Here is a 12,335-nt window from a genome sequence, read left to right as displayed (position 1 = left end):
AAACTAGAAAACTAAAAATAATTAGTTATTTACTGATAAGGTTGATCTCTTCACCTGGCAAGTCCTCCTGGATCTCTTCACCTCCACCTGAGTCCTCCTGGATCTCTTCACCTCCACCTGAGTCCTCCTGGATCTCTTCACCTCCACCTGAGTCCTCCTGGATCTCTTCACCTCCACCTGAGTCCTCCTGGATCTCTTCATGAAGATATTCTAACAAACCGTCAAATATTTCCAGCAGGTTCTTGATGGACTCATGTTCCCCTGAGACCACGTTCTCTCCTGCACACAACACAAAACATAACAAATGTGTTTTCCTCTGTTCGTCCACAGACGGGTTCATCCCTTTCCACGCCTCCATTTCAACATGTCAATCATATTTAAATCAACCAATGATTCTCCTCTGAGCGTCACATAAATACTTTATTTAAATAAATACTTTATGTACATAAAAGATAAGTGGCTTGTTTGAATCATCTTAAGATGATGATGAAGATGATGAAGATGAAAATGATTTCTCTTTTTCTACCCCATTCATTTCAATGGTGAACATCTTCAACTCATGTTTCAACTCCTTTCACTTTGACCTACTACTTATACTTTTACTACTACTTACACTACTAATACTACTACAACTTATACTTTTACTACAAATTCTACTACTACTTTTACTTTTCTACTATTTCTACTTTTACTACTACCGGTAATTCAACTTCTTATACTTTTACTACTACTTCTACTAACACTACTACTACTTCTACTACAAATTCTACTACTACTTTTAAATTTCTACTACTTCTAGTTTTACTACCAAGTCCACTTCTACTTCCACAGCAGGGTCCACATACACACTGCATTAATAGTTCTTTCACTTGTTTCTGAATCATTGAAATGGTTGATACATGAGTCAATGAGTGAGAAACATATTTATACACTTGTGAGTTAATATCCTCTCATGTGACCACAAGTGTGTGTTAATTATTGATCGACATTGATCGTTAACGTGTCGCTGATCAACGATTGTCAACATGAAGCTGACGTGGATCTGAGCAGTAAATACGTTCAGATCTTCATTCTTCATAAAGACGTTTAAAAGGTGCTGCAGGTGTCGTTACCTGTGATGTGAGAGAGACTGATCTGAAGATAATCCAAGGACAGCGAGTCGATCACCGACTGAACGTTGTGAGCGTCGTCCTCTTGAGAACGTGGACTCGCAATAAAATCTGACGAAAACAAGTTTAACATTTAGATTTGAACGTTATTTAAATGATGGCAAAGACATGTGAACATCAAATAGAATTTGACAAACTGTAATAAGTTTAAATGGAACTGTTGTTTTTTTATTTACCTGGAACTTTTTCTCCCAAGATGGTCTGATAGAGTGAAATGAAGACATTTGAATTACAGTCCGACAGTTTCTGTGTTTGAAGGTTTATGTTGCACTTGGTGAGGAGATCGTTTGCCACCGCGACCCAATCTGTGGAAGGACAGCAGTGAGTGAGTAATATTTGTAGAGCTTTTCCAGACCAGGGTCACAAAGAACTTAAACAATCAAAACCATTCTCAATAAAGTATTTACTTTAAAGGACAAGAAAACACCGAGAACAACACAGGAGTCTCAGAGAATCAAGGAAAAGCTCAAATAAAAGTGTGTTGAGATGTTAAGATCACTGATGGAAGGTCTGACCATGAATAGATATGAAAGTAAGAACCAGAATTTTAAAATGATCCTGAAAGAAACTGGCAGCCAGTGAAGAGTTTGAAGGAGAAATGTGAGTTCTTCTACTAGAGCAGCCAGTGAAGAGTTTGAAGGAGAAATGTGAGTTCTTCTACTAGAGCAGCCAGTGAAGAGTTTGAAGGAGAAATGTGAGTTCTTCTACTAGAGCAGCCAGTGAAGAGTTTGAAGGAGAAATGTGAGTTCTTCTACTAGAGCAGCCAGTGAAGAGTTCGAAGGAGAAATGTGAGTTCTTCTACTAGAGCAGCCAGTGAAGAGTTCGAAGGTGAAATGTGAGTTCTTCTACTAGAGCAGCCAGTGAAGAGTTCGAAGGTGAAATGTGAGTTCTTCTACTAGAGCAGCCAGTGAAGAGTTTGAAGGAGAAATGTGAGTTCTTCTACTAGAGCAGCCAGTGAAGAGTTTGAAGGAGAAATGTGAGTTCTTCTACTAGAGCAGCCAGTGAAGAGTTCGAAGGAGAAATGTGAGTTCTTCTACTAGAGCAGCCAGTGAAGAGTTTGAAGGAGAAATGTGAGTTCTTCTACTAGAGCAGCCAGTGAAGAGTTTGAAGGAGAAATGTGAGTTCTTCTACTAGAGCAGCCAGTGAAGAGTTTGAAGGAGAAATGTGAGTTCTTCTACTAGAGCAGCCAGTGAAGAGTTCGAAGGTGAAATGTGAGTTCTTCTACTAGAGCAGCCAGTGAAGAGTTTGAAGGAGAAATGTGAGTTCTTCTACTAGAGCAGCCAGTGAAGAGTTCGAAGGTGAAATGTGAGTTCTTCTACTAGAGCAGCCAGTGAAGAGTTCGAAGGTGAAATGTGAGTTCTTCTACTAGAGCAGCCAGTGAAGAGTTCGAAGGTGAAATGTGAGTTCTTCTACTAGAGCAGCCAGTGAAGAGTTTGAAGGAGAAATGTGAGTTCTTCTACTAGAGCAGCCAGTGAAGAGTTTGAAGGAGAAATGTGAGTTCTTCTACTAGAGCAGCCAGTGAAGAGTTTGAAGGAGAAATGTGAGTTCTTCTACTAGAGCAGCCAGTGAAGAGTTTGAAGGAGAAATGTGAGTTCTTCTACTAGAGCAGCCAGTGAAGAGTTTGAAGGAGAAATGTGAGTTCTTCTACTAGAGCAGCCAGTGAAGAGTTTGAAGGAGAAATGTGAGTTCTTCTACTAGAGCAGCCAGTGAAGAGTTTGAAGGAGAAATGTGAGTTCTTCTACTAGAGCGGCTCAGAATAAATAGGAACTTGTTCAAGCCGCTCCACAAATAACAAAAACTGCACCTTCATGTTTAGTTATTTGTCTTTTCTAGTGAATAAAACACAAGAGAAGCGGTTGGTTCTTCAGACATGAAACATGATGAGGTCCTAAAAAGGTGCCAGAGGCGCCTGAACCGGTTTTTCTACATGTGACACAGCTTTGAGTTTACTTTGCGTCGACTGACAACTTTGTCCTGGAAAACATGACGTATCTAAAGTTAACTCTTCACTAGTTCTTCCAGGATGTGAAAGAAATCATTTTACGAGAGTCATTTTCTTCTTCAACTTTTGTTAAAACGAGTGTTTTTGTTCTGAGAAAGTGTTATTGTGTAGTTATTACACTGTAGTTATTACACGGTAGTTACTACACTGTAGTTACTACACAGGAGTGTTTGTTCCTGAACGCCTCATATGTAAACGTCATCAGTCCTGTGACCCTGATGTAAAAGGCATTATTATTGTTATACAATATTCACGTTAATATAACTTAAATAAAGTCTCAGTGGTAGAAACGAAATCATTTGTTTTGTAAATAAATAAATAACTTTGAACAAACGTTTATCTTCTAACTTAGTCACAGCTTCAGTTCAACATTAAAGCACGAATACAGAACACGTGATACAAACTCTGCCTGTATGACCTGCTGCCTTCACAGACATGACTTCCTGTAAGTTATCAATATATTTCAACTTTATAAAAGCATTTGTTTACATTGTGAGCTAATAGCATTAGCCGCGACTTAGCATTAGCTTGCGCTACATTTACCTCTGTCTCCCTCCTGAGTTCCCATCAAACAGGTTTGAGCGGAAAACGTAGAAGCGAAAGCGAAGTAAGTTCCAGGAAAAGGTAGAAAAGTTGAAGAGTTTTCTTCTCGTTTGTTTTATTAAAGGAAACAAAAAATCTACGAGCTCTCGTTTCAAACTCAAGTCTTATTTGATTGGACGTTTATTTGGTTCCGGAAGTAGATCTCATGTTTCAGTGCTGCCTCCTGCTGGTCGGTCCTGTCACTACATCATCAGAAGAAACAACGAGTAGTTTTTCTTTTTTAAAACATCTCTTTATTGGGATTTTTAAGTTATTGCAAAACATTCAAACAAAAAATACTCTAACAACCAGACCCTACACACACAATAAATACAAATACAAATAAAATCGATAAAGAAGTAAAATAAAACACAAAGTACTGCATTTTGCATTCAGTACAATAAGTATACGAAATTATACATTTTGTCGTTAATAATCCGGTACCAAGTATTTTTCTGTGAACTATTCAAGAAAATGTTCCCAAATTTTTCCAAAATGCTTTTATTTGTCCTTCAATGAATAGTAAGTAAGATATTTATATTAATAGTTGATATTTTCATACATATGAGACAGTTCTTGCAACCAATACTGGGTCCAGTGTTTCCTCTTCCAATACATTTGTTGTCTTGTAAAATACACAGGTCTATAAAAACTATTTCACTCTTTGTGTAGTTTGTGGATACATACCAAGAATACCTAATGAAGGGTCACATTTAATGCTAATATTTAACATTTTCCACAATTCAGAGACAACATACGACAAGTATTTTAAAACAAATCCTACTTTTTTTTAATCTTTACACAACAACCAAGGATTCAACACTGAAGACATTATATCAACATCATTTAAATGTTATTTTAGTTGGACGTTTAATGAAACTAGTATTGGTTGTGTTAAGAAAGATTCAGATGTTTATATATGTGCTATTTTATAACAACCTTTAGTTAATACTGTGGAAGAACAACAACATATGTTGTTATAAAGCCAAGGGTCGTGATGTTTCACTTCATATGTGTGACATGAACTTCCAGATAATAATAAAGAAAGTTTTTTTTAAACCACAAGTTAAAAGTAATGACATCTCATTAAACTTTCTCCTCAAGTGCGACAAATTGAAAACACTTTTTTACAAAAAAACACACAGAAAGTAAGTGAAACAAACTAATACGTCAGCGACTGACAATCTAGACGATTTCTTTCTCACAGATCCAATAGTTTTTATCTTGACACGGAATATCATTCCAGCTGTTTTCCAGATGATGGAACCTTGTTTCAACACAGAATTCTGGTTTCTGCTCAAAACCATTGGGCTCCCCTGGACCCCAGAAGCTGGAACACAAATGTTATTGATTCAAATGTGTGTGTGTGTGTGTGTGTGTGTGTGTGTGTGTGTGTGTGTGTGAGTGTGTGTGTGTGTGTGTGTGTGTGTGTGTGTGTGTGTGTGTGTGTGTGTGTGTGTGTGTGTGTGTGTGTGTGTGTGTGTGTGTGTGTGTGTGTGTGTGTGAGTGTGTGTGTACCTCCTGGTCAGTGGAGTTCCATCCACCCAAACCCACTCCTCCTTTATCTTCGTCAGTCCAATCCAGATTAATTTTGCAAAGTTGTTTATGAGCTTCTAAGAAAAAGTTACAGATCAAACAGGAGAATATTAATAATATTATACATTATTATAATATTATTAATATTATTATTGTTATTACTACGTTGCTCACCTGCTCTTCTCTGCTGCTGACGACCACCAGATCTGAACCTCGTTCCACACAGAAGTCTCTGCTGTCGGAATAGTTTTTCTGAACCGATGAGATGTAGTAGAGACTGCGAGGGAAATAAATCCATCCTTGTTCGAAATATTTGTCTGTTTGAGTCAAAAAAACAACTTCATCACAATGTATCACGATACACCACGATACACCACGATACATCACGATACATCACGATACGTCACGATACGTCACGATAGTTCACAATTAATCCCGATACATCACGATACGTCACAATAGTTCACAATGAATCACGATACATCACGATATGTCACGATAGTTCACAATTAATCCCGATACGTCACGATACATCACGATACGTCACGATACACCACGATACGTCACGATAGTTCACAATTAATCCCGATACATCGCGATACGTCACAATAGTTCACAATGAATCCCGATACATCACGATACGTCACAATAGTTCACAATTAATCACAATATGTCACTATACACCACGATATGCCACGGTATGTCACAATAGTTCACAATTAATCACGATACATCACGATACGTCACAATAGTTCACAATTAATCACGATACATCACGATACGTCACAATAGTTCACAATGAATCACGATATGTCACTATACACCACGATACACCACGGTACGTCACAATAGTTCACAATTAATCACGATACATCACGATACGTCACAATAGTTCACAATTAATCACGATACATCGCGATACGTCACAATAGTTCACAATTAATCACGATACATCACGATACGTCACAATAGTTCACAATTAATCACGATACATCACGATACGTCACAATAGTTCACAATGAATCACGATATGTCACTATACACCACGATACACCACGGTACGTCACAATAGTTCACAATTAATCACGATACATCACGATACGTCACAATAGTTCACGATATGTCACTATACACCACGATACACCACGGTACGTCACAATAGTTCACAATTAATCACGATACATCACGATACGTCACAATAGTTCACAATGAATCACGATACATCACGATATGTCACGATAGTTCACAATTAATCCCGATACATCACGATATGTCACAGTAGTTCACAATGAATCACGATACATCACGATATGTCACGATAGTTCACAATTAATCCCGATACATCGCGATACGTCACAATAGTTCACAATGAATCCCGATACATCACGATATGTCACAATAGTTCACAATTAATCCCGATACATCACGATATGTCACAGTAGTTCACAATTAATCACGATACATCACGATATGTCACAATAGTTCACAATTAATCACGATACATCACGATACGTCACAATAGTTCACAATGAATCACGATACATCACGATATGTCACGATAGTTCACAATTAATCCCGATACGTCACGATACATCACGATACGTCACGATACACCACGATACGTCACGATACATCACGATAGTTCACAATTAATCCCGATACATCGCGATACGTCACAATAGTTCACAATGAATCCCGATACATCACGATATGTCACAATAGTTCACAATTAATCCCGATACATCACGATATGTCACAGTAGTTCACAATTAATCACGATACATCACGATATGTCACAATAGTTCACAATGAATCACGATACATCACGATATGTCACGAAAGTTCACAATGAATCACGATACATCACGATATGTCACGAAAGTTCACAATTAATCACGATATGTCACTATACACCACGATACACCACGGTACGTCACAATAGTTCACAATTAATCACGATACATCACGATACGTCACAATAGTTCACAATGAATCCCAATACATCACGATACGTCACGATAGCCCACAATTAATCCCGATACATCACGATACGTCACGATAGTTCACAATTAATCACGATACGTCACGATAGTTCACAATGAATCCCGATACATCACGATACGTCACGATAGTTCACAATTAATCACGATACGTCACGATAGCCCACAATTAATCACGATACATCACGATACGCCACGATAGTTCACAATTAATCACGATATGTCACTATACACCACGATACACCACGGTACGTCACAATAGTTCACAATTAATCACGATACATCACGATACGTCACAATAGTTCACAATGAATCCCAATACATCACGATACGTCACGATAGCCCACAATTAATCCCGATACATCACGATACGTCACGATAGTTCACAATTAATCACGATACATCACGATATGTCACAATTAATCCCGATACATCGCGATACGTCACAATAGTTCACAATGAATCCCGATACATCACGATATGTCACAATAGTTCACAATTAATCCCGATACATCACGATATGTCACAGTAGTTCACAATTAATCACGATACATCACGATATGTCACAATAGTTCACAATGAATCACGATACATCACGATATGTCACGAAAGTTCACAATGAATCACGATACATCACGATATGTCACGAAAGTTCACAATTAATCACGATATGTCACTATACACCACGATACACCACGGTACGTCACAATAGTTCACAATTAATCACGATACATCACGATACGTCACAATAGTTCACAATGAATCCCGATACATCACGATACGTCACAATAGTTCACAATGAATCCCAATACATCACGATACGTCACGATAGCCCACAATTAATCCCGATACATCACGATACGTCACGATAGTTCACAATTAATCACGATACGTCACGATAGTTCACAATGAATCCCGATACATCACGATACGTCACGATAGTTCACAATTAATCACGATACGTCACGATAGCCCACAATTAATCACGATACATCACGATACGCCACGATAGTTCACAATTAATCACGATATGTCACTATACACCACGATACACCACGGTACGTCACAATAGTTCACAATTAATCACGATACATCACGATACGTCACAATAGTTCACAATGAATCCCAATACATCACGATACGTCACGATAGCCCACAATTAATCCCGATACATCACGATACGTCACGATAGTTCACAATTAATCACGATACGTCACGATAGTTCACAATGAATCCCGATACATCACGATACGTCACGATAGTTCACCATTAATCACGATACGTCACAATAGTTCACAATGAATCCCAATACATCACGATACGTCACGATAGCCCACAATTAATCCCGATACATCACGATACGTCACGATAGTTCACAATTAATCACGATACGTCACGATAGTTCACAATGAATCCCGATACATCACGATACGTCACGATAGTTCACAATTAATCACGATACGTCACGATAGCCCACAATTAATCACGATACATCACGATACGCCACGATAGTTCACAATTAATCACGATATGTCACTATACACCACGATACACCACGGTACGTCACAATAGTTCACAATTAATCACGATACATCACGATACGTCACAATAGTTCACAATGAATCCCAATACATCACGATACGTCACGATAGCCCACAATTAATCCCGATACATCACGATACGTCACGATAGTTCACAATTAATCACGATACATCACGATATGTCACAATTAATCCCGATACATCGCGATACGTCACAATAGTTCACAATGAATCCCGATACATCACGATATGTCACAATAGTTCACAATTAATCCCGATACATCACGATATGTCACAGTAGTTCACAATTAATCACGATACATCACGATATGTCACAATAGTTCACAATGAATCACGATACATCACGATATGTCACGAAAGTTCACAATGAATCACGATACATCACGATATGTCACGAAAGTTCACAATTAATCACGATATGTCACTATACACCACGATACACCACGGTACGTCACAATAGTTCACAATTAATCACGATACATCACGATACGTCACAATAGTTCACAATGAATCCCGATACATCACGATACGTCACAATAGTTCACAATGAATCCCAATACATCACGATACGTCACGATAGCCCACAATTAATCCCGATACATCACGATACGTCACGATAGTTCACAATTAATCACGATACGTCACGATAGTTCACAATGAATCCCGATACATCACGATACGTCACGATAGTTCACAATTAATCACGATACGTCACGATAGCCCACAATTAATCACGATACATCACGATACGCCACGATAGTTCACAATTAATCACGATATGTCACTATACACCACGATACACCACGGTACGTCACAATAGTTCACAATTAATCACGATACATCACGATACGTCACAATAGTTCACAATGAATCCCAATACATCACGATACGTCACGATAGCCCACAATTAATCCCGATACATCACGATACGTCACGATAGTTCACAATTAATCACGATACGTCACGATAGTTCACAATGAATCCCGATACATCACGATACGTCACGATAGTTCACCATTAATCACGATACGTCACGATAGTTCACAATTAATCACGATACATCACGATACGCCACGATAGTTCACAATTAATCACGATACGTCACGATAGTTCACAATTAATCACGATACGTCACGATAGTTCACAATTAATCACGATAAATCACGATAGTTCACAATTAATCACGATACGCCACGATAGTTCACAATTAATCACGATACGTCACGATAGTTCACAATTAATCACGATAAATCACGATAAGTCAGGATGCATCACGATAAGTCGCGATACATCACAATACGTCACGATACGTCATGATACGTCACGATAAATCACGATACGTCACGATACATCACGATATATCACGCTACATCAGGATACGTCACGATACATCACGATACGTCACGATACATCACGATACATCACGATACATCACGGCCATTGAAATATTCACTGACGTTTTTTTTAATGTCGAAACCGATCAATAAAATACTTACTTAGGTCTGAGGTCTGGTTCTTAAAAATCAAGTCAAGGTCGGAGGACTTTGCATAGTTGTCTGTGGGTGAGTAGAAAACAGTTGTGTTGTCAGATGTGTGTTGCCTTGTGTGTCACTTAAGAAAGTGACAATAATCACTTCTGTTTTTAAAAAAAGTATTCTGGCAAAAGGTGTCATTTCAAAACTTCCCTTTGGGATTTTCTGTTCTTTCAAAATCCTGCACTTGTGTGTCTTGGAGCAGCTTGTGTGTAATGTTTGTGTGTTTTTACTCACAGTCAACAACACGAAGAACCACAATCAGAGCCACTTGTAGGAAACACAGGAGTCCAAAAACCACAGCCAACTGTTTGTAGTCATGTTTTCCTTTGTAAAAGTGATGAACGAAAATCATGTTAAATCAACGCAAACTTGGAATCAATATTGATCAAAACTGTTCTCCAGATGACTTAAGAAATGTATTAAAGCATGTTTTTCATCCTTAATACACGTATATAATCCTTGTGAAGGTCAGAGTTCATTTAGACTTAGATTGTATCATCTTGTTCTTTCTTTTAGACTTAGATTGTATCATCTTTTTCTTTCTTTTAGACTTAGATTGTATCATCTTGTTCTTTCTTATAGACTTAGATTGTATCATCTTTTTCTTTCTTTTAGACTTAGATTGTATCATCTTGTTCTTTCTTTTAGACTTAGATTGTATCATCTTGTTCTTTCTTTTAGACTTAGATTGTATCATCTTGTTCTTTCTTTTAGACTTAGATTGTATCATCTTTTTCTTTCTTTTAGACTTAGATTGTATCATCTTGTTCTTTCTTTTAGACTTAGATTGTATCATCTTTTTCTTTCTTTTAGACTTAGATTGTATCATCTTGTTCTTTCTTGTTCTTTCTCTTCATTTCTCTTTCTTCTTGTTCTTATTTTATTTTTATGAATAATTGCTGCATTGCTGTGTCTAATTGTAAACAGACCTCCTGAGGGATCAATAAAGTTCTACCTAACCTATCCTAACCTGTAAATAAAACATGTTTTTAATGTTTACTTCAACCACAGACATTATACATTATTAAATATAACCACGACGAGCTCTTTACCTCCATGTTTGTGGAGAATGATGTGACATTAAAGCGTTTATTTGAACAGCATCAGAGCGTTTTAACAGCATTTAACAGCATAAGATAGTTTAGATGATGGAAGTCTCACCAGGTGTCGTGGTCACAACTGAGCTTCTGGGAGACCCTTCAGGCAGGTTGATGTAGTCTGGAGTCATCCTTAGATGTTTGTTCTCCAACACTCTGAGAAGGTTTGCTCCGATCCTTAATGTTGCTCGAGTTGCTTCTGCTTTTCATTCGTTTAACTTCTTCTTTTAACGTCGAAACCTTCCATTGTTGCACCAACGACTTGAACGTTTGGATATCCAACGGAAGATGTAAACAAGAACCAGAATCACTTTATCTTGAAATCATTGGACTCACAGTCTGTATGTCGTCATGACAACGCGACTCACCTGTCAATCAACAAGAAACATTGTTTTTATCAATAAATAAAAGCTTCACTTTTCTCGGATGGTTAAATTACTGCTACATATATAAAACATGATCTAATAAAGACAAATAAAGATTAATGTTTCCATCTGAGGACTGACTTTGAGCTCCTGTGCTTCCAATAAAAGTTGTAATTTTAAATGGTTTATATTTAACATGTTTGTCATAAAAACAGATAGGTTAGGTAGAACTTTATTGATCCCTCAGGAGATCTCCTTCGGGAAATTGTTTTTTCCAATTAGACACAGAAATACAGCAATTATTCGTAAAAATAAATTAAAATAAAATAAGAACAAAGAGAAATAAAGGGAAAGAACAAGATGAATAAATGCCGGTAAATAAAAAACATACACTCTATAAACATTTTTCTTTACATCCATATTTCATAAATGTGTTACAATTTAAGTTTCAGTTCTGAGTTCGTGTCCCAAAAACAAAACAACAACA

General features: G+C 37.4%; 2 protein-coding genes across 4 annotated transcripts in view; both read right to left on the bottom strand.

Moving 5' to 3' along the window:
• LOC148087343 (centrosomal protein of 95 kDa-like) overlaps window positions 1-3,891 on the bottom strand; it is a 15,748-nt gene extending 11,857 nt beyond the window's left edge. For 2 of the 3 annotated variants that reach the window (XM_087787365.1, XM_087787373.1), the window contains exons 1-4: window positions 3,715-3,891; window positions 1,346-1,474; window positions 1,113-1,220; window positions 34-279 (exon numbers count right to left, since the gene is read on the bottom strand). In XM_087787365.1, the coding sequence (XP_087643491.1) occupies window positions 34-279; window positions 1,113-1,220; window positions 1,346-1,474; window positions 3,715-3,739 (508 nt within the window). In that variant the 5' untranslated portion in view covers window positions 3,740-3,891. The remainder of the gene's footprint in view (window positions 1-33; window positions 280-1,112; window positions 1,221-1,345; window positions 1,475-3,714) is intronic. The other variant, XM_087787381.1, reaches the window with a different exon arrangement.
• Window positions 3,892-4,852: 961 nt separating this feature from the next.
• On the bottom strand, window positions 4,853-11,740 carry LOC148087342 (CD209 antigen-like protein A). Its single transcript, XM_087787353.1, has 6 exons — window positions 11,548-11,740; window positions 10,621-10,710; window positions 10,348-10,407; window positions 5,464-5,606; window positions 5,272-5,366; window positions 4,853-5,083 (listed from the first exon to the last, which is right to left on the bottom strand). Exons 1-6 carry the CDS (start codon window positions 11,612-11,614, stop codon window positions 4,939-4,941), a joined length of 600 nt encoding a protein of 199 aa, XP_087643479.1. The 5' UTR covers window positions 11,615-11,740; the 3' UTR covers window positions 4,853-4,938.
• Window positions 11,741-12,335: the final 595 nt, after the last annotated feature.

The sequence above is a fragment of the Callionymus lyra genome, chromosome 1, assembly GCF_982586985.1.
Source record: "Callionymus lyra chromosome 1, fCalLyr1.hap1.1, whole genome shotgun sequence".
NCBI classification, from domain to species: Eukaryota; Metazoa; Chordata; class Actinopteri; order Syngnathiformes; family Callionymidae; genus Callionymus; species Callionymus lyra.
Note: the sequence above shows the minus strand (reverse complement) of the source record. Positions and strands in the feature narration are given on the sequence as shown.